Here is a 23517-nt window from a genome sequence, read left to right as displayed (position 1 = left end):
TTAGGCCATCTGTTGAGTAAGAAATATCAGTGAACAGTAAGATCAGTGCCAGAGTCTAGGAATCATATGACTATAGCATATAATATAGGCAAGAATACACATTCATTAGGTATCATAGGTGTTCAATGATTTTAACCATAAAAGCAAGAGAATATTCAAGTAATATTAATAGACAGTAGAGGTGAACAAAAATTTTAGTCACTCTGTGATGAATGCTGTTGACAACAACAAAATCATGGCTTTTTATTTCTGGGAAATGTTTTTTAAAAAATCCTGAACAAAATTTTAGCCAACAAATTCAATAGCACATAAAAGAATTATGCACCATGACCAAGAGGGATTTACTCTTTTTTTAAAAATAAATTTATTGGGCTTCCCTGGTGGCGCAGTGGTTGAGAGTCCGCTTGCCGATGCAGGGGACATGAGTTCGTGCCCCGGTCCGGGAAGATCCCACATGCCGTGGAGCAGCTAGGCCCGTGAGCCATGGCCGCTGAGCCTGCGCGTCCAGAGCCTGTGCTCCGCAGCGGGAGAGGCCACAACAGTGAGAGGCCTGCGTAACGCAAAAAAAAAAAAATAAATTTATTTATTTTATTTTTGGCTGTGTTGGATCTTCGTTGCTGCACGTGGGCTTTTCTCTAGTTGCGGTGAGCCGGGGCTACTCTTTGTTGCGGTGCCCAGGCTTCTCGTTGCAGTGGCTTCTCTTGTTGCAGAGCACGGCCTCTAGCCGAGCAGGCTTCAGTAGTTGTGGTGCATGGGCTTAGTTGCTCCGCGGCATGTGGGATCTTCCTGGACCAGGGCTCGAACCCCTGTCCCCTGCATCGTCAGGTGGATTCTTAACCACTGCAACAGCAGGGAAGTCCATGAGGAATTTATTCTTAGAATCCAAGTATGGTTCAAAACACAAAAAATCAATCAGTGTAACACATCACATTAACAGAATAAAGGGCAAAAACCACATGACCGTCTCAACTGATGCAGAAAAAGCATTTGACAAAATTCAACATCTTTTCATGATGAAAACATTCAACAAACTGAATAGAAGGAAACTATAACAACATAATAAAGGCCATACATGACAAGCTCACATCACACTCAATGGTGAAAGACTGAAAGCTTTTCCTCTAAGATCAGGAAAAATTAAGGATGCCTATTTTTGAGACTTCTAATCAAATGGTACTGGAAGTCCTAGCTAGAGCAATTTCACAAGAAAAAGAAATAAGTCAACCAAACTGGAAAGGAAGAAGAAAAATAATGAAAAATAACGTCTGCAGACATGCTCTTAAATACAGACATGCCAAAAGATTCTACACTCACACACCCACACACACCTGTTAGAATAAAACAATTCAGCAAAGTTGAACGATATAAAATTAATATGAAAAAACTTGTTGCATTTCTGCATGTTAACAATGAAAAATCCTAAAAGGGAATTAAGAAAATTCCATTTACAATAGCATCAAAAAGAATGCTTAGGATTAAACTTAACCAAGGAGGTGAAAGACTTGTGCACCGAAAACGACAAAATGTTGCTGAAAGAAGTTAAAGAAAACAATACATGGAAAGACACCCTGTGTTCATAGATTGGGAGATTCTTAGGATGTCAGTACTACCCAGAGTGATTTACCGAACGAATACAAACCCTATCAAAATCCCAATGATGTTTACTGCAGAAACAGTATAATTCATCCTAAAATTCATATGAAATCTCAAATGATCCCAAATAGCAAAAACAGTCTTGAAAAAGAATGACGTATGAGGACTCACACTTTCTGATTTCAAATTTTAATACTAAGCTACAGTAGCCAAAGAAGTATCAGACTGGCACAAAGACAAACATAGACTGATGGAGTCCAGAAATAACATATATGGTCAGATAATTTTTGACAAGGGTGCCAAGACCATTAAATAGGAAAGGACAATCTTTTCAACAAATGGTGTTGGGAAAACTAGATATTCACATGTCAAAAAAAAAAAACAAGTTGTATGCTTACCTTATATCAAATGCAAGTTAACTCAAAATGGATCAAAGACCTAAAGTAAGAGATAAAACTCTTACAGGAAAACATAAGAAAAACTTCATGAATCATCAAAAAATCTACAAACAATCAATGTTGGAAGGGGTGTGGAGAAAAGGGAACCCTCCTACACTGTAGGTGGGAATGTAAATTGGTACAGCCATTATGGAGAACAGTATGGAGGTTCCTTAAGAAACTGAAAATAGAGCTACCATATGATCCAGCAATCCCACTCCCAGGCATATATCTAGAGAAAGCCATAATTCGAAAGGATGCATGCACCCCGATGTTCATTGCAGCACTATTTACAATAGCCAGCACATGGAAGCAACCTAAATGTCCATCAACAGAGGAATGGATAAAGAAGATGTGGTACATATATACAATGGAATATTACTCAGCCATAAAAAGGAATGAAATAATACCATTTGCAGCAACATGGATGGACCTAGAGGTTGTCATACTGAGTGAAGTAAGTCAGACAGAGAAAGAGAAATATCATATGATACTGCTTATATGTGGAATCTAAAAAAAGGGTACAAATGAACTTATCTACAAAACAGAAAGAGTTACAGATGTAGAAAACAAACTAATGGTTACTGGGGGTAAGGGCAGGTGGAGGGATAAATTGGGAGATTGGGATGGACATCTACACACTACTATATATAAAAGAGATAACTAATAAGGACCTACTGTATAGCACAGGGAACTCTACTCAATACTATGTAATGGCATTTAGGGGAAAAGAATCTAAAAAAGTGTATATATGTATATGTATAACTGACTCACTTTGCTGTATACCTGAAACTAACACAACACTGTAAAATAAAAATTTAAAAAAACGAACACTGTTGTTGGAAAAGGCAAAAATAAAAACTGCATAGAAAAGGAAAAAAAAAAAAGCTTCATGACATTGGATTTGACAATAATTTCTTGGATACCACAAAAGCACAGCAATCAAAGAGGAAAAAGATAAATAGAACTACATCAAAATTTAAATCAACTGTGTGTCAGAGGGTACAATTAAGAGTTGAAAATACAACCCAAGGAATGGGAAAAAATTTGCAAATCTTATGCCTGATAAAGAGTTATCCAGAATACATAAAGCACTCTGACAACTCAACAAGGAAAAACTTACTTTAAACTGGGCAAAGGATTTGAATAGATATTTCTTCAAAGATACCCAAAGCACCAATAAGAATACAAAATGATACTCAATATCACTAATTATTAGGGAAATGCAAATCAAAATCACAATGAAATACTATTTCACATCCATTAGGATGGCTACTATCAAAAAACCAGAAAATAAGTGCTGGTGAGGGTGTGGACAAATCAGAACCCTTTTGTACTGTTGGTGAGAATGTTAAATGGTGCAGCCATTAAAAAAAATTAAAAATAGAATTACCAGGGACTTCCCTGGTGGTCCAGCAGTAAAGAATCTGCTTTCTAATGCAGGGGACTCGGGTTCAATCTCTGGTCGGGGAACCGAGATCCCACATGCCACGGGGCAACTAAGCCCGCACGCCACAACTACTGAGCCCACACGCCTCAACAAGAGAGCCCATGTGCTGCAAACTACAGGGCCCACATGCCCTGGAGCCCGCACACCAGAACTAGAGAGAAGCACGCGCCACATTGAAGAGCCCGCGCTGAAACGAAAGATCCTGCATGCCTCAACTAAGACCCGATGCAGCCAAAAAAAAAAAATTAAATAAAAAAAAATAATAACTGGGGCTTCCCTGGTGGTGCAGTGGTTGAGAGTCCGCCTGCCGATGCAGGGGACACGGGTTCGTGCCCCGGTCCGGGAAGATCCCACATGCCGCGGAGCGGCTGGGCCCGTGAGCCATGGCCGCTGAGCCTGCGCGTCCGGAGCCTGTGCTCCGCAACGGGAGAGGCCACAACAGTGAGAGGCCCGCATACCGCAAAAAAAATTAAAAAAAAATAATAAAGAAAAAATTTTAAAAATAGAATTACCATACGATCCAGCAGTTCCACTTCTGGCTATATACATGAAAGAATTTAAAGCAGAGTTTCAAAGAAATATTTGTATACCCATATTCATGGCAGCATTATTCACAATAGCCAGAAGGTGGAAGCAACCCAAGTGTCCATCAACAAAATGGATAGACAAAATGTGGTATATACATGATAGAATATTATTCGGCCTTAAAATAAAATTCTTTCACATGCTACCCCATAGGAGAACCTTGACGACATTTATGCTAACTGAATGAATGATCCAGTCAAAAAAGAATTATGTATGATTCCACTTACATGAGACATCTAGAGCAGTCAAAATCGGAGACAAAGTAGAATGGTGCTTGCCAGGCTTGGGAGAGAGGGGAATAAGGAGTTACTGTTCAATGGGTACAGCTTCACTTCTGCAAGCCGAAAAGATTTCCAGAGATGGAAGGCAGTGACTGTTGCACAACAAAGGGAATGCTTGTATTGCCACTAACTGGATACTGTCCTTTAAGATGGCAAATTTTATGTGTATTTTACATATTCACATACAACTAATTTCCCAAAATTAAAATTAATCAACAATTAAAACTGTTTCTTTTAATTGAAAAAAAAAAAAGTGATTCTGCACCACTACGTCCAAGTGGCCGAAGTTAACACCACCAACACTGGGACAAACTAAAGGTCCTTGTTTTGGGGAGAAATATGCATAAGTATTTGGGGATCAAGAGGCAAGCTGTCAGCAAATGTGGCAAAACGTTAACACGTGTATATAGGTGAAGGGTATATGGGAGTTTACCACTTTTGCAACATTATTGTAAATTGGAAGTATTTCCAATTAAAAAAAAAAAAAGACTATTCTCGGCCAGTTTTGAGACTTAAAATGAACCACACAGCAATGGTAGTTTATACAGAAACCAACAATTTTTTTAACATTTTGAATTCCCCAGGTATGATTATCACTTTAACACCTGGCACCATCAGTTTTACCCTACATAGGTGAAATTTTCAGATAACTGGAGCTTACCCCATTAAATGCCAGAATGGTGTATTAATAACTTTAAAGTCTTTTTTAAAAAGTACTATTTTACTTTTCTTGTTTAGAATTTTTAATGATCAGGGTCATCAACATCTGTTTCAGTAGATGGTTGTGTTTGTTTTGTTCTCACGAGTGTTTCTGAGGGTATTAATAAAAGCAAAAATGCCATTGCAGAAAATAGTTATTTTTCCATCTCCATCTAGTGGTTAGCTATTACCTGATATCTTTATGTACCTGCTTTTTACAACTATCACATTTGTGCTTTTAAATTTGTTGAAAGTAAGGGTAAAGAGATCCTCATTTTTTTTATGAGTAAAGGGCACAAACTTCCTGATTTTTTTGGTTGTTCCAAGGCTTTATCGCCAATAAGATTCTCATGTGTTTTTGAAAATCAATATTGACAGATAACCCTTCTCCAGTTTGTATCATAAGATTTCTATAATTAAAATCAATTACTTACTCTTGGATTTAGTCATCTTGACTAACAAGAGACTTCTCATAAATAAGTCTGCAGAGACTAATAAAATGACTTTAAAGTATCACAAAAATAGAACAATAGAGCCATAAGCAATATTATTCTCTATCCCAACGGCCCGGCTGCTTATCAGCAATTACAGTGATTTTTAATTATGTCCATGTTTCCTCTGAGACAGTATTTCTCAATCTTTTTTTTCAGATTGTAGGACCCCCCCCAAGGAGAAAACAAATTTAATTTAAATCAAATAATTAAAAATTTCCCTAACGAGAAATACTAAGAAATGATTTTGTCAGCATTTTGTTTCAACCCCAGTAGAATACTGCGATTCAGTTCTGACACTGACCACCTGAAGTCATCGCTGGACTCCACAGGTGTAAGGGCTCAGTCCTCCATGAGCTGCCTGCGCTGGAGATGATGGCTGCAAGTGGAGTCCATCCCCACTTCTGACCGACTAGTTACTAGTTCTGACTAATTTGGGGGATCCCACAATCCCCTCACATTCAAGAATTTGCTAAAATGACTCAGAACTCAGGAAAGCACTGTGCTTAAAATTAGTTTTATTGTAAAGGATTCAAATGAGGAGTACCAGCCAAATGAAGACACACACAGGGTGAGGTGAGGTCTGGGAGGAAACACGGAGCTTCTGCACCCTTTCTTTGTGGAATCAAGGCCCATCACCATTTCAGCACATTAGTGTGTTCACCAATCAGAACCTCAGTGTCCAGAGTCTTTACCTGGGCTTCACTATTTGGACACGACTGATTACATCACTGGGCAACATGACTACGTCAATCTCCAGTACCCCCCAGCCCCCAGCCCACGAGACCTGCCCAAAGTCCCGACCCTCTAATTACGTGGTAGGCCCTTTCTGGTGACCGGCCCCCACCTAAAGCTCTCCAGGGGTCTACTATGACTCACCTCATTCGCATCACAAAGACGTCCCTAGCACCCAGGAATCCCAAGGGTTGTAGGAGCTCATGGTCGGGAACCAAGGGTAACGACCAGACAAACCACACCACAGTTAGGCAGTCTACACTCTGAAGGGCCACAAACCACTGTAATATCTAAAATTTTTCTGCACTCACCAAGAACTAATTTTCACTCCCATGGAGAATGCATCCTCGAAGACAATGAAGAGACAGCCCCCCAAAACCAGAACGGAATTTTATTGTGTAAAGTTGATAGAAGTAGGACTAGTATTCTTCTGTACAAAGTGCACAACAAATGGTTTTAAATAAAACTGAGAGAAATGCAAGTCCTATGACAATATTTGATACAAGCTGAATCATTTACAGGTACACTAAAAAAGTTTTTAAAATATCATCTTTCTCCAAAGAGTCCACTGCGCATTTCTTAAGAGCAGAGATAGGGAACCTCCCAGGCAGTCACAAGGGCATTTTATTGCCCTCGATGCTGATTTTTACTGCGTGTGCAGATCTGCTTTTTTTCCTGATGTCTGTGAACTTTCTCATCTGTTTATCCAGTCGACTGATACCCTTCTTGGAGGTCCCCTGAAACTAAGAGTGGGGTAAAAATTAAAGAGCAAATTATTGAAACACATACACTTAGTTTTGTCTTTCGTCTTCTTTTATCTGGAAGTCAGCAGACAGAAGAGCTCCCAGCTCTGGAATAACCGGAATAAGCTTTGGTGACCTCAGGAACAGAGCAAGTATACACAGCAGTGTTAGAAAAGCATATTAAACTCTCTCAATGGAGAATAATTTTGTTCTTATCTGTGCCTTACTTTCAAATTTTGCCTCTAGTCCACGGAAATTTGCTAGAAGAGAGAAAGGGGGGTTAAAACTGAAACTACAATCCCCCTTATTCCATCAGATTACATTTTGACTGTATGCTTCTCCCTTTCAAAGACCAAATGTGGAGGTGACCGCTTGACACATACACCTTCAAACAGTGCTGGCATAAAAAATAATGATCTTCTAAGGCAAGGAAAGTCATCGAGAAAAAGCCTGAAGCATAATGAATGAGGTTAGAACCGCTAGGTGCTTGCTGGAACTCTAGTTTCCGATTAGAAACTAGTCAGGGTTCTGTAACCCTGTACAAATGATGCCCCTTGCGTGAACTACTTCCAGGACTGCTGGGAGAAGTGAATAAGATAATAATAACAAATACAAGCACAGAGGCTAGCACAGAATCGGCGCTCAAAACAAAAGCAGCTATTATTGCTATTACTACTACTTTGCAATCAATTAGTTTGACACAAAAAGAAAAGTAAATTAATTCTCTTGAACCAAGGGGCTTATACTTCTTGCATCTCTTTCTGCTTGCCCTTTATGTTTAAGGGCAATTTAAAGAAATTGACACCTTTTAGAAATGTTGAAAAGGCCTGCCATTTATGTCAGATCAGGGCAAACTCTTCTTGCTGGCTACAGTAATCTAACAATTCCAATCTTTACGACTGTCGAGTGGTTAAAAAAAGATGGGATTTTCTAATTCTTCTCCCCAGATGTTTACTACTGAATCACCTGTGAAGCTCAATTCAAAGAATGCTAAAATAAGGTGGAGACTAGGAGACACTCTAGGGTCGGTACCAGTGTGGTGAAGTTCTTTTGAGTTGGGGAGACCTCCCCCAAGCCTTATCTCACCTCTGGACTCGTCTTCCACCTCAGTTATAAGCAAAGACCTCTAAGTCATTCTTGAACAAGAGCTGCATTGATCATCCATCCTAGATTTTCTACATACATCCCAATTCCAATTATTTTATATCAATTTTAATCCTGGGCACTAGTACTCTAAGGGAGCATAAAAATTCATTATCAGATGAGAAAGTTATGCGACTATCACCCTATGCATGCAATACCCCAGATTTCTAGACAGTCCCAAATATCTGATTTCCTTTCAGACAATGTGCCCTGATTTTTAGTAGCTGCAATCAGTCCACAACGGAAGCCTTAGCTGCTCAGATCTCTGCCAACTGCCCAACTCCCAGCAGCTCTACCCCTCAGCCTGGACTTCTCCTTGTCCACTCCCAGGACCTTCTCTAATAATTTGACCCTCTAGCCTCAGCAACTGAGACATGCCCAGGCTGCGCTGATCTACTCCTAGTTACAGCTTGTATGACTTGTATCTGGCAGATGCCTGGTCACCCCAAGCCTGAAAACACACAGAACTGAGCACCTAGCCTGTCAAATTCAATGACTTCTCTCTTGATTTGTCAACCCTACACCACTTCCTTAGGACAGTAAAGCTGTATGCTGCACTGCTTTATCAGTGAAAAACCAAAAGTAGCCTAAAAGATTAGCAAGATGGGTTTGCTTAAAAAAATATGGTACAATCATATTACAACACAATATTAAGTCACTGAAGGATGTTAACTCAAATGAATTATTACCATGTTTAGTAAAACACAAACCCAACAAGGTATAAATGAGTATGATCACAATTTTGATTAAAAGTTAAAAAACAAAAACAAAAAAACACCACCACCTCCAACAAAACCCTCTCCAAACCAGTAATAATGTTTATGTACACATATATAAAGGACTGGAAAGAAATAACCCAAAATGTTAATATTAAGGTGCGGGGGATTACAAGTGACATTAATTTTATTTGTGCTTTTCATATTTAAAAGTTTATATAAAAACATGCACTGCTTGTGCCATTTTAATGTTATTTTAAAAGCATTCCATGGAAAAAATTAGCATATAAACATACAATGTAGCACAGGTTACTGCATTATTTAGAAGCGAAAAATCAGAAACCATAGAGGAATGAATAAACAAATTATATATTCACATGATAGACTATTATGCAGCCATTACAAATGATAACTCTATAAGGCGGTTTAATGAGAAGTGATCAAAATTCTATATAATATAATTTTAATTATGTTAAAGTATCAATAGAAAACAAGGCAAAAATTTTATCAAATTGCTTTTGGGTGGTGAGTGATTTTTCTCTTTATAATCTCAAAATTTTCTACAATTGTAAGCAGAAAAAACTAAGTTTAAAGCATTACTGAAAATACATGTAACACATCGAAATTGTTAACAGTGGTGACTTACACAGAGGAAGAGCAGGACTTGGGGAATGGGGTTTATTCTCTAGTATATTTACTCTCGTAATTTCAAAAATAAAAATTACATTTAAAACAAAAAGAGTTTCATTTGAAAGCCATTTACTCACTCCAATTTTCTTCTTGGGAAACATGTTTTCTAGTAACACTCATTAGTGTCTGTGCAATGTGAAAGCCTTGAGTGCATATGTAAGGAAACTTCTTGAACAGGAAAACAGTGTCAGGTGGTTTAAGGACAATTTACTGAAATGTAACATGGGACTACCAGCCCCCAAAACATGCCTTATTATTATTTTTCTTTTTTTGACAGAGCTCTGTAAGCCAGACACAGGCCAAGATAAATACCCGCCCGTTTTGATCTGGGGAGTGTTGGGGATGAAGGAGAAGAACTCTGCTTGAATTCCCCTCTCATCACGCTGGCCACCTCTTGCTCTAGCAACAGGCTGGGCCACCTCTGCCCACCTCCCCATCACCTACAGGGAGGGTGGGATCAGAACCAGCAACACCAGCAGACAGGCACATGCCCTTCCAAAGAAGACTGGCCACTAGGATTTTTTATTACGTTTTTCACTGCCCTATTATAGTTCTTGATTCTCAAAATAGTGTGCTGGGGTAGAAAATGTATTACGAAAGAGAGGAATAAAAGGATGGAAGAGACAGTGAGAAAAGTAAAGGTAAAGAGAAACAGGGGTGGTGGGGGGGAAGGAGGGATATCAAGGGACATGGAAATGGAAAGAAGAAAAAAGGGAGGAAGGGGACTTCCCTAGTGGCCTAGTGGTTAGGATTTCATGTTTTTCATTGCCGTGGCCCGGGGTTCAATCCCTGGTCAGGGAACTGAGATCCTGCAAGCCCTGATGTGTGGCCTAAAAAAGTGGGGGGGTGGGAAGAAAAAAGGGAAGGAAGTAGAGGTGAAGAAATTCTTAGCACTGAACCAGTGCTCTTCTACCCTTTATTTATTCTCATTAAGTAAGACTGTGTGCTTTGTTTTGATAGTAGCTTAACAACAAAGGGAAACGGCAGGCAGGTGAGTGTGTCTGTGGAAACAGCTGCCAAAGCAGGGGTCACGGAGGAGTCACAAAAGGAAGGCAACACACTCAGACAGATGCTCAGGAGGGCACTGCCGCAGAGGCGCCACCGTTAACCTCCGAGCACAGCAGGTCAGTGAGTCTGGCTTTATGAATGTTTCAAAGTCGTCTTCATTTCCGACCATGAACTGAATATGTATTAATTAAATTTATCTCCTAAATATTCAGTGTCAGGCTTTATGCAGTGAGCCCTCAAATGCAGTTATTGAGCCACTGACAACAGGAAAAGAAGCCACCTCCCTTTCACCAAGACGTTACTAACCAATTACATGCCTGTAAGGGAGACCACTCGGATTCCAGGCCCTAACAAAAACCTTTTTAATAAAAAGGGTACCAGTCAGAAAGACCAAAATGCCTAGTCGTGAGGTAATTATCTATTAGTCTCTAGGAAGGGAATCCCGTATCAATTTCTCAGTATTCAAGAGGACTAGAATGTCACTAAGTGCCTGTTAGGGTCATTATTTCATGAACTAAAAGTGGTCCTGGCCTTTTCTGGTTAAGAAAGCACACACACACTGTTTTCACTCTAGCTGCTGACAACTCAAGCCCATGCACAGAGCATGCTTCCTTGGGGATACCTCCCGGACACGCTCTGGTAGGGCCAGGCCTACAGGGGCATCCTGTTGCCTTCAATGCTGAACTTGACAGCACGGTGCACTTTGCTGAGTCGTTTCTGTTCTGCAAATCGCCTCTTATGCTTTTCCAATCGGCTTAGGCCCTTTTTAAGAATACCAGGCTAGAAAGAGTAGTTTGAACGGAGAATAAAAAAAGATTACTGAGAAGCAATTACTGAGGATCACCGAATAGTATTTACAGTGATGGCAGAAGTGTCTACCCTAATAAACACTTCACAACAGAATTACTTAAAACAGCTGAATAGAAAGGGAGGGGTAGGTTGCAGAAGCAGGTGAGTTTTGTTTCTCAGGGTCTTAAAAAAAAACGACTGTACCAAAACACTCTAGGCTTCAAGATTCAGTTGAAATAAAGGGATTAATAAGAGGAAACTTCCCAACTTGATAATGTTTCTTTAAGTCTGAAGTAAACCTCATCAGCAATAAGTGATCTGGCTAGATAAGTGACCAGAAAATAGCTCTCGTCAAATCAGATAAACCTTAAGAGCTGTTAACGGTTATTGAACACGAAGTAAAGGACAAACAGTAATCTGCATTTCAGATCCACCTTGCTGTCCCCCTGCTTGCTTACCCTGGATGACTCCATTTCCACATTCCACTTGGGCCTGACAACATAGTCCTTGTTCGAGGGCATGGGGACCCTTGCCCGGGCACAGAATCCAGGATCTCCAGGTCTAAGAGCCCTGAGAACGGGAAGAAGAGCATGCTGCTTATGTAGCCCACCACACCCGGGTCCATCCCATTCGGCTGCATATCTGTGTCAAACCTCCTCTGCCCTCCCGAAGTCACCCGCTCCAGCATCCTGCTGTCTGTCTTAGATGGCCTCATCATCACTCACACTGCTGTACCAATGGCTCAACTTCCCCCTCAAAGCCAATTTCCTCTGCATTTTCAGGACTCCTTTTCACCTCTCCTCAGCTTCAGATATAATCGCATCTCTCCTTTCTAAGGCTGGTTCCTCCATCAGGACTCTGAATCTCAATTTCTCTGGTCTAATAGAGTCACTCATGTGTTCACTTGTGAGGTGAAAAACCAGGGAGTCAAAATGACCCCCCGGACTGAGTATGCCCATAAAGCAGTTTACATGGTTTTGCATACGCAACTCATACAGTAATTTTTTGGTCTGTTTCTTGTTTTTAAAAAAGTTCGAGATAATTATAGATTCACATGCAGTTGCAAGAATTAATGCAGAGAGATCCAGTGTCTCTCCCAAAGGTAACAACATGCAAAAACTATAGTACAATATTACAACCAGGATACTGATGTTGCTATAATCCATCAATTTTTATTTACATTTCCCCAGTTTTACGTGCACTCATTTATCTGTGTGTGTATTTAGTTCTATGCAATTTTATCATGTGTGTAAGTTCGTGTATCCACCACAGGATCCCTCCTATTGCCCTTTAGTAAACATGTCCACCTCCCTACTCCATTTGCCCAGTCCCTAGCCCCTGGTGACCATGAATCTACTAATTTCTGTAATGCTGGCATTTGAAGAATGTCATATAAATGGAATAATACACCATGTAACGTTTAGAAATTGGCTTTATCCACTCAACATAATGCCCTTGAGGATCCAACCAAGTTGTCACGGCTATCAATATTTTGTTCCATTTAATTGCTGAGCAATACTCTATGGTATGAATATGCCATGGTCTGTTGAACCATTCACTTGCTGAAGGACATCTGGGCTGTTTCCAGTTGTGGACTATTACGAATAAAGCTGTACTACTAATGGACAGGTTTTTGCACAAACATAAGTTTTCATTTCTCGGGGATAAATGCCTAAGAATCTTGTGCAAGTGCTGGGTTGTACGGTGGTTGCATGTCCAACCTTACAAGAAACTGCCGAACTATTTTCCAGGGCAGCTGTACCATTTCACCCCGCAGCAATGGATGAGTGATCTAGTTTCTCTGCATCCTTGCCAGCACTGGATGGCATCACATACAGTAACTTTTATGTACAAATTTGAGAACTATCGTGCTAGACTAACCTAAGACTATCATCCTTCAAAAGTAAAGCCTATTTGATGTCTGGGAATTCGAATCATTCAACCTTCAGGTAACTAACCACCTCAGTGGTAAACGGAGGGTGGGTATTTGCGGGGGTGGGGGAAGAAGAGGAAGAGAAGGCTAAAAAATTCTGAAATTGTTTCTATTCCCTTGTATGGTTTACTCCATTCTTAGTATCAAGCTTCTGTAACTTTCATATACGTGAACTGAAACTTTCATATACATTAACTGACTAGAAAATCTCCCACAACTCTTATTTTTCCCCTGAAGCCACTGTCAGCACACCTGTCCACGAGCAAACGACACTTGCTCCCTCTAGCTCATTTCTCGTTCTCCTTTTGCGATCTGGGTGCTGCCTGATTGCCAGCCCTCACTGCACAAACCCCCGTGAAGCCTACCCCCATGGCCCCCTCCAGCGTGGCCTCATTCTCCTCTGGGTTCTCCTCCAACGTGTAGGACCACATCTACTCACTGGCCTTCACTGGCTACACCCCTTTTCAAAGGGTTCAGTTTATTTCTTACTCTATACTCTCTTTTTTTTTTTTTGCGGTACGCGGGCATCTCACTGCTGTGGCCTCTCCCGTTGCGGAGCACAGGCTCCAGACGTGCAGGCTCAGCAGCCATGGCTCACGGGCCCAGCCGCTCCGCGGCATGTGGGATCCTCCCGGACCAGGGCACGAACCCGCGTCCCCTGCATCGGCAGGCGGACTCTCAACCACTGCGCCACCAGGGAAGCCCACTCTGTACTCTCTTGAGTCAACAATCTTTTCTACGGAGGTAACTATCAAATCCATGTCTCTAGCCCAAATTCCAGTTCTAAGCACAGGATAATTATAGGACTATCTCAGTCACCTTACATTTAATATGCTCAAAACAGACATCATCTATGTTTTCACGTCTACTCCTCCTCTCCACTCTAGTGAAGGGTAATACCATCATCTCAGTTGCTTAAGTTTAAAATTCTGGGTGGTATCTTCAACTCTAGCCAACTTCTCGCCCACCCAGCCAGACTCCTGGCAGTTGCACACCTGCGAGGGCTCCTCATCCTTCTGCTTCTCCGTTACAGTTTCAGTTTAGCTGTATCACTGCCTTCAGTTCCTCTGCCCTGCAACCCATCCTACATCGTGCTACCAGCAGAAGCATTCCAAATCAATCTGACGACTTCACGTCCATGCTCAAAAACTTTCTAGGAAACCACAAAGAGAAGTGAGAATTCCTCATCTTGACTTAAAGCACTTCAGAATTTGGTCAACAACTGCATTTCCAACCTTATCTTCCACCACCTCAGGCACCATACTACTGCCCGACTACCTGCCATCCCTAAAACAGGCCTTGCGTGCTTACCCCACATCTTTGCTTAAGCTCTCCCCTTTGCCTACAATCCCTCTGAAGACTTTCTGAGAGAATGGACTACTTTTAGTTTGATTCTGTATTTTCAGAGTTTACCAGAGAGTCCAGCACATAGCAAGCAGCAACAAAATCTTTACTGAATGAACTATTTCTCAATATTCTTGTAACCTCCAGGGTACCCACAGAATGTGAATATTCAATAAATACTACACTAGGAATCATCCCCTGCCAATGTGAACAGAGCATCATTTCATTTGCTATTTTTCTTAAAACAAAGCAGCAAGCAGAACATTCCCAATACAGTCTACATTGAAAATCAATACAAAACTCTTACTTTTCCTCGCCTGTCAGCACCTTTTCCAAATCTCTTCGGGGTGTCTGACCACCAGTGCTGGGAAAAAAGTAATTGATGAGTTATTAGGAAATGTCAGGACCTTATAACTAAGGAAAAAAGAGCAAAATGAAATCTCAAACTTAGACCACCGTTAGGTCCTTTACACTGGATCAGGGAAAATAATTCCTAATATTGTATTATAAAAGTACTACTTATTTTAATGATCATTTGCACACCAGGTTTCACTCACCTGTAATGACCCTGCCATCTTGGGTGCAACTACATCCAGTTTACTGATACAAATCGAAAATGTTTTTTTCTCTTAAGGATCTGGAAATGGGACTGACAAAGTTTTTTCTGCAAGAGGCTGAAACAACCTAAGCAACCTCCAGAACGGTGGCAGAGGTCAGATCCAACCAGAAAAGCCTGGGAGGGGAGCGGGTGTGGAGCTTCACTGTACACTACCACATTTAAACTAAAAAGTATCATGAACTACAAGACATATCAAGCAGAGGAAAGACAAAATCCTACCATCTTGTAGGTTTCTTAATGATCTTAATTACCAACCCCCGCCCTGAGTTATCGCAACAATAACGTTTACTCCACTTATTCATACCTGTTCCCTCCTACCTGTTCATTCTTCGCCGTTGAGGCATCTGTTCTAGGTCTCTCTGCTCCCTTTCTTCTCTTGTCATTCCTTTGTAGTTTGAGGTTAGACCAAATATAGGCCGAGACCATTCATCTGCAACAGAGAAAAATTAATTATTTAGCCCATAAAGTAGCATTTCTACTACCATTCTTTGAAATAATCATACCCTAGTGTAAAGTCATATTCTAGGCATTAAGAACATTCTTTCCTTAAAGATAACATTATTTCAGGACCATTTGTAGAATAAACACAGCATGATACCAGCATCACAACTAGCTCCAGCTGATTCAGAAAATTCAATATAAAAAGATCACTTAAACCTGTAATCACCACAGAGGCTTAAAGAAAGTAATATCTAACTCACTTTGAAGGTCATCAACTAGCTGTGTTATTTCATAAAGACAGTTTAATTTCTAAATTTAGTCTCTTGAAAACAGAAAATCTTTTTTTTTTTTTTTAAATTGAAGTATGGTTGATTTACAATATTTAGTTTCAGGTGTACAGCATAGTGATTTTTTTTTTTTTTTTTTTTGCGGTACGCAGGCCTCTCACTGTTGTGGCCTCTCCCGTTGCGGAGCACAGGCTCTGGACGCGCAGGCTCAGCGGCCATGGCTCACGGGCCTAGCCGCTCTGCGGCATGTGGGATCTTCCCGGACCGAGGCACGAACCCGTGTCCCCTGCATCGGCAGGCGGACTCTCAACCACTGCGCCACCAGGGAAGCCCGTGATTCTTTTTTTGGCAGATGCTTTTTCCATTATAGGTTATTATCCCCTGTGCTATACAGTGTATCTTTATTGCTTATCTATTTCACGTATAATATTTTGTATCTGCTAATCCCATACTCCTAATTTGTTCCTCCCCACTTCTCTCTCCCCTTTGATAACCGTAAGTTTGTTTTCTATGTCTGTATGTCTGTTTCTGTTTTGTATACAGATTCATTTGTATTATTTTCTAGATTCCACATATAAGTGATATCATATAGTACTTGTCTTTGTCTGACAAGTACTATATGATATCACTTATATGTGGAATATATATTTCACTAAGCACAATATTCTCTAGGTCCATCCATGTTGCTGCAAATGGCAATATTTCATTCTTTTTTATGGCTCAGTAGTATTCCATTGTATATATGTACCACATCTTATTAAGTCAACTGTCTGTTGATGGGCATTTGGATTGCTTCCATGTCTTGGCTATCATAAATAATGCTGCTATGAACATTGGGATACATGTACCTTTTTGAATTAGAGTTTTCATTTTTTTTCTGGATATATATCCAGGAGTGGAATTGCTGGATAGTATGAAAGTTCCACTTTTAGTTTTTTAAGGAACTTCCATATTGTTTTCCATAGTGGCTGCACCAATTTACATTCCCACCAATAGTGTAGGAGGGTTCCCTTTTCTCCACACCCTCTCCAGCATTTATTAGTTGCAGACTTATTGATGATGGCCATTCTGACTGGTGTGAGGTGATACCTCACTGTGGTTTTGATTTTCATTTCTCTCATAATTAGCAATTTGAGCATCTTTTCATGTGCCTGTTGGCCATCTGAATATCTTCTTTGGAGAAATGTCTATTTAAGTCCTCTGCCCATTTTTTTAATGTTTTTTTTTTTTTGATATTGAATTGCATGAGCTGTTTGTATATTTTGGATATTAACCCCTTGTTGGTCACATCATTTACAAATACTGAAAACAGAAAATCTTGAAATTCCTCTACTTTCTTACTCTAACCAAAAACAACTCCCTTATTACTTGTCAAAATGGTCTAAATCTTTAGAAATTACATTTTGATAGTGCAGATGTAGGGTCTGTACTTCATTAAGTCTAAGAAAGCTGCTAAGGTGATCACACAAAAAAGTACTACATGCGCACTGTTTAGCCAGTAAAAGTCCAAAGGTGCCAGCTGATGTCTTTGTTCTTATCACTGCATTGTATCAAAACAAGAAAGGACCTTTACAGACAGAACACAGGTGTTGTCAAACTAAGAAGGAAGCAGGGAGTCTCAGGGGAGTCTATATCTCTTTAAAAACTGACCCGCTGTCCCCAACCCTGGATTCAGAATCACCTGTAGTACATGACAGGTACCAGTGGGAACAGTTTGCTTCTCTCTTGCCTAGGGCAAAAAGAACGTCGAGAACCACTGCATCAAAGCATCAAATGCTTATTGTTTAATAAGCAATAAACTACAGATTATTAATAAGATCGAAGATATAATACTTCTCTAGTTTATAAAAAAAATTAAATTTCTCGAAAGGCTTTTGATAGTCTTAAACATTCAACAGAAAAATAACTACTGTATTCAGATACAAAAGTAGTTACTATTTCAAATTAGTGTTGAAGTTTAAAAATTTCTTTCCAACACAAAGCACAGGAAGAGTTAAGGAGGATGATGAAGACGCATGTGGTGTTCATAAACAATATGGCAACTGAGTAAATGAACTTCAGTTAGATTCCTCTGGATTTCGCTGTTATTAAGTAATAACACACAAAGGCTTTGGAGACCATTATAAAAATAACAACAATAGCAGCAGTGGCTAACATTTCTTGAGGACTTACTGTATTCTAGGCACCATGCTTTACATACACCTTCTCACTTTTTCTTTAAGACAACCCAAACTAAACACATAATTCTCTGTTTCACAGAGGAGGAAACCAAGGCTTAGAGTTTAAATCACTAGCCCAAGGATATGAAGTAAGGTAGGTGGTAAATCTAGGATTTGAACCCAGGTATGACCGACTCCAGGGCCGACATTCTAATCCCTCTCTCTCTACATGCTCCTGATCCATGATTAGAGAATGCATCATTTTACTTGTTATATACTGGATAGCATACTTAAATATACTGAGAAGCATTTTAAGTCTAAGGGAAAAAAGCTTAGTACCTATAAGAAGGTATCAAAAAATTTTCCTACTCCATTTCATTGACTCATTTTAAATGAAAATCAGTAAAAATATAGTTAGCTTTTATATATACATGTCTCTGTATATACATAAACACACCAAACAAAAAGTAAAATGTACATACTGATTAATTTCCCTGCCATGTCCTTGTTGGACCTTGATTCCTTGGGGTGTTTATAAAGATACATCACTGCTCGTCCAATCCCACTATGCTTCAGGGTCTCCTGGCTCACACTAGGTAGCTGGGGAACATAAACACAGACATACATATTAATCATTCTGAAGCTGGGAGTCCTGCCAATCTACTCTAGCGGGCCTGCAAGACCTGGTTCATTCACAACAGAATAACAAAAAAGTTATATTTTCAAGGATCTATGGACACTGAACACAAAGATACTTTGTGTTTACATCAGTAGTTGAGAGTTCAGTACTACCACTGAGTTGAAGTAAAACTTAACAGTGTGAGAAAGTGTGAACTAAGCATCCTCAGAGGTTAGCAGCTTAATAAATCAAGGGTCCTCTCAGGCCTCTGAACCAAACAGACCTAAGTCTGAACCCAACCACAGCCATCTGCTAGCTATGTGACCTTGGACAAGACATTTAACTTCTCTGAGTCTTAATTTCCTCATCTGTAAAATGGAGATAATACACCTACCTTGCAGGTTTGTTGTGAGGAATAAATGAACCTATATATTTAAAAAACACCTGGCACGTAGCAGGTTCCTCGGGAATTCCTTCAGAAGTTAAGTAGCTTGCCCAAGGTGTCTCAGCCACATAAAGGTGGCCCAGATCAAGATTCAAATGCATGCTTATCTGATGCTGAAGCTGGTGCTCCTTCTACTTCAAGTGCCTCCTTACAACATGTCCACTACTATACTACTCTTCTCAGATAAACCAGAGCTACTCCAAGATCTTTTTTCCTTCAATACCACAGTCACATGAAGTTTTAAAAGGCCTTCCTTTTTTTTTTTCTTGTGGTACACGGGCCTCTCACTGTTGTGGCCTCTCCCGTTGCGGAGCACAGGCTCTGGATGCCCAGGCTCAGCGGCCATGGCTCACGGGCCCAGCCGCTCCGCGGCATGTGGGATCTTCCCGGACCGGGGCACAAACCCGTGTCCCCTGCATTGGCAGGCGGACTCTCAACCACTGCGCCACCAGGGAAGCCCAAAGGCCTTCCTTTTATGCTCATTTTATTTGGTATGTTCCTAATAAACACACCTAATAAAACTCCTCTTCTGATAGGCTGTGGCAGAGAGAATATACAAATATATGGCAAAATACAGAGGTTATGATAATACAAACCACAGTAGATAACTAATGAAGAGCAAACAAGTCAGATTATCTGCCTCTGACCTCTTGCAGAATCTTCAACAGCTCTTCTCGAATCTTTAGTGCCGGCAAACTCCTATCTGGTAGAGGGGAGAGCCATTCTTTGATGGCAGACATCACACCACTGTCAATAAATGTTTCTTTAAGGTCCTGCCTGTAATAAGAGGAAGAATTAAAAAAAAAAAAAGTCAAGTCTATGAATGTTGATTCTATTGTAGCTTCCTTTGGATTTTCTTACAGATTTAGTGATGTTTCCAAAAACTGCTTTTAAAAACTGACTCATATACATTATTTACTGAGCACCTATTCATAGACTTCAACAGCCAATATGAAATTTAGTTCCTATTTTCAAGAAACAAACAGACTTGATAGGTAAAGATGATGTGTTAAAGGAAAAAAACCCACCAAATTGCAAAAGGTAATGCTGATATGAATGGTACAGACTGTAAGAATAATGAGTTTTAATTATTACAGCTAAGAAAAAAAAATGTTTTATCTATGAGAACAGTGATCCTCAAACTGTTTCAAGCAAGACAGAACCCAGAATTGTGCTATTCTTGCAGGACACCAGGGAGAATACCATTCTCCTAGCAGAAAAAAAATCCCAATGAATACTGATATATTCAAATTCCATTTTATGTACTAGAATCAATTATGGTAACAGGGAACATGACATTATATATATGAAATCTGGCACAGATAATTTTTTCTGTTGGGATAGAGGTAGCAATCTTCTAGTAGAAAGTCCTAGACCATATGGCTGGCTCATTGGTGTACTAATGTACTTCTTTAGCCATCAAAAGAAGGCTACTGCTGAATTCAAGGAGAAATCAAAGTTGCTCAGGAATGTGAGCAAACCAATGAAAAGAACCTGCAGAAGGACCAGTGACATAATTCATGATATAACAGGACACATGAGTCTTATTCAATATGTGCTTCAAGTAGTCTCCCAGCATTTTTGCTCTGTTCTCAATCACATTGGGAAAAAAGATGCAATTTTACCAGACTCTAAACAGTCTATAAAGAACAAAATAAGTGGTTTCCAAGTTTTTCTTTCATTAATATCAGTTTGCTATTTGTTCTGTTTGCATCATGCATCAAAGTGTAAGAAAAATTTGCGATGAAGTAATAATCTAGGAAATTCTATTCATTATTATTTTTCTGTAGGTTGACAGAAGGCAATCATTCTTTAATCTCTCTAGAATACTAGTACATAGCTTGAATATCATTCCATTAAAAGGGAACACTTTTTCGGACTTCCATGGTGGCGCAGTGGTTAAGAATCCGCCTGCCAATGTAGGGGACACGGGTTTGATCCCTGGTCCAGGAAGATCCCACATGCCGTGGAGCAGCTAAGCCCATGCGCCACAACTACTGAGCCTGGGCTCTAGAGCCCGCGAGCCACAACTACTAAAGCCTGCGCACCTACAGCCCGTGCTCCGCAACAAGAGAAGTCACGGCAATGAGAAGCAAGCACACCGCAATGAAGAGCAGCCCCTGCTCGCTGCAACTAGAGAAAGCCCGCGTGCAGCAACGAAGACCCAATGTAGTCAATAAATAAATAAATAAATAAGTAAATAAATAAATGGAAACACTTTTCCAAGGAAACAGAATACTTACTTCTTAAGGTGCATGACCACAGTAGGTAATAATGTTAATTTTTTCAGTGCTGGCTTTTTTTGATTATTCAACTGTCTGTCTTCCTATCCAGGAAGAAAAAGATTGAAAAAAAAAAAAAAGGAAAAAAGGGCAATTGTTAATAGTGAATTATAACCACTATAATTCTAAACTTTAAATATAATAAAGCAGCAATTTCTCTGAGACACTACAGTTTTTCCTACAAGAAAGAATAATTACATAAAGAATAGACTTTCTGCAGAGCCAAAACCCACAAAACTATTAGAATAACTAGTTTTAACAACTACAAATAGAGAGGAACAATTTTAATTTAAAATATTGGCATAACTATCAAGTTTTCAGAGTTCATTCAAGGTACAAATTACACATGGAAAAATTTGGTTTATCATCAAGAATAATTTTGCAGCTATGGGGCCTGTAAGAAAGATAAAAGAATATGTTATTAAAGAAGAGTTTTAGTATTTGCTTGGGTATTTTTTCCCTAGTTTTTTTTTTTTTTTTTGCCAGGCCACACAGCTTATGGGATCTTAGTTCCCCAACCAGGGATCGAACCCGGGCCCTCGGCAATGAGAGCGCAGAGTCCTAACCACTGGGTGACCAGGGAATTCCACCTACTTTTTTAATTATAGAAAATTTTAAACTCTACAGACATACAAAACAAAATAATACACTCCTGTCATGTACATTTCAACAATTAAACACACATGGCCAGTCTTATTTAGCTATCTCTCTAGCTACTTTTCCCTTCACCCTTGAATAATTTTGCAACAAATCCTAGACACACGTCATTGGATTATAAATACTTCAGCAAGTGCCTCTAAAAGAGCAGGACTTGTTTTTAAACATAATACTTGGGCAATTTTTACAATTTGAGCAGAATTTTTAAATGCAGTGAGTTAAATGCAATCATTTGATTAGAGACAAAAGAATGACACAGGTTTATAACATAATAAATATGAGTTTATAATTTTTTGTATGTGAAGAAACATCACTTTGTGGTAAACTAGCAGAACCTGAGAACAAGATCACTCCCCCATAAAACCAGCAAACCAATTCAGCTAAAAAGGCCCATTTTACTTAATACTTAGTCTTTTCACTTTTTTCCTAAAACACACTACTTAAAAATTAAAATTATTGGGGCTTCCCTGGTGGCGCAGTGGTTGAGAGTCCGCCTGCCGATGCAGGGGACACGGGTTCGTGCTCTGGTCCGGGAAGATCCCACATGCCGCGGAGCGGCTGGGCCCGTGAGCCATGGCTGCTAAGCCTGCGCGTCCGGAGCCTGTGCTCCGCGACGGGAGACGCCACAACAGTGAGAGGCCCTCGTACCGAAAAAAATAAAATAAAATAAAATTATTTCCATGCTTAAAATTTAGAACAGTAAATGCTTATTATAAAAAAAAAACAAAAACAAAGTATTTTTAATGTAGTTTAAGCAAGGATTAAGTGTAAAAAAAAAAATGGCCGGAATTCCCTGGTGGTCCAATAGTTAAGATTCTGCACGTTCCCTGCCAAGGGTCTGGGATCAATCGCTGGTAGGGGAACTAAGATCTCATAAGCTGCATGGCGAAAACAACAAAACAAAACAGGGACTTCCCTGGCAGTCGAGCAGTTAAGACTCCATGCTTCCAATGCAGGGGACGCAGGTACGATCCCTGGTCTGGGAACTAAGATCCCACATGCCTCGCAAACAAACAAAACAAAAAAGGCCACATAATCAATTATGTGGGAGAAAGAAAGATGAAGCTAGAAGTGACCTATCTCACCTCAGCAGCTTCATTCATCTTGACAATCATGGCGCTCACAACGTCGTCGGCATCACTAATAAAAGTACCACCATCACGGTTACGCCTGCGCTTGCCACTCATGCTCTTTTTCCGCTGCAACATCATCTCAAAGTCCGACAGAAAGTCCATGCTAAGCAGTAACCCAAAGTTAAGTGAAATATAAATTCCCTTTTAAATATACGTTTTCTTTTATGACAGTTAAGAACCACCAACTTTCTTAATTCTAACTCAGTGAAGTGCTACTTTCTTTTAAAGTGCAAGTACT

General features: G+C 39.9%; 2 protein-coding genes across 10 annotated transcripts in view; one reads left to right on the top strand and one right to left on the bottom strand.

Annotated features, from left to right (window-relative positions):
- The window catches only part of GPR17 (G protein-coupled receptor 17), a 397229-nt gene that overhangs the window by 213879 nt on the left and 159833 nt on the right, over positions 1 to 23517 (top strand). The window lies entirely within an intron of this gene.
- Positions 1 to 23517, bottom strand: part of IWS1 (interacts with SUPT6H, CTD assembly factor 1) — a 66953-nt gene that overhangs the window by 12294 nt on the left and 31142 nt on the right. For 4 of the 9 annotated variants that reach the window (XM_033400149.2, XM_004276862.3, XM_049712166.1 and 1 more), the window contains 8 exons: positions 23232 to 23382; positions 21451 to 21533; positions 19855 to 19984; positions 18626 to 18743; positions 15575 to 15686; positions 14945 to 15001; positions 11819 to 11930; positions 6647 to 7014 (listed from right to left, as the gene is read on the bottom strand). In XM_033400149.2, the coding sequence (XP_033256040.1) occupies positions 6883 to 7014; positions 11819 to 11930; positions 14945 to 15001; positions 15575 to 15686; positions 18626 to 18743; positions 19855 to 19984; positions 21451 to 21533; positions 23232 to 23382 (895 nt within the window). In that variant the 3' untranslated portion in view covers positions 6647 to 6882. Of the gene's footprint in view, positions 1 to 6646; positions 7015 to 11818; positions 11931 to 14944; positions 15002 to 15560; positions 15687 to 18625; positions 18744 to 19854; positions 19985 to 21450; positions 21534 to 23231; positions 23383 to 23517 lie in introns of those variants that run through there. The other 5 variants (XR_007478365.1, XR_007478366.1, XR_007478367.1 and 2 more) reach the window with 2 other exon arrangements.

Source organism: Orcinus orca, chromosome 7, assembly GCF_937001465.1.
Source record: "Orcinus orca chromosome 7, mOrcOrc1.1, whole genome shotgun sequence".
NCBI lineage: Eukaryota > Metazoa > Chordata > Mammalia > Artiodactyla > Delphinidae > Orcinus > Orcinus orca.
Note: the sequence above shows the minus strand (reverse complement) of the source record. Positions and strands in the feature narration are given on the sequence as shown.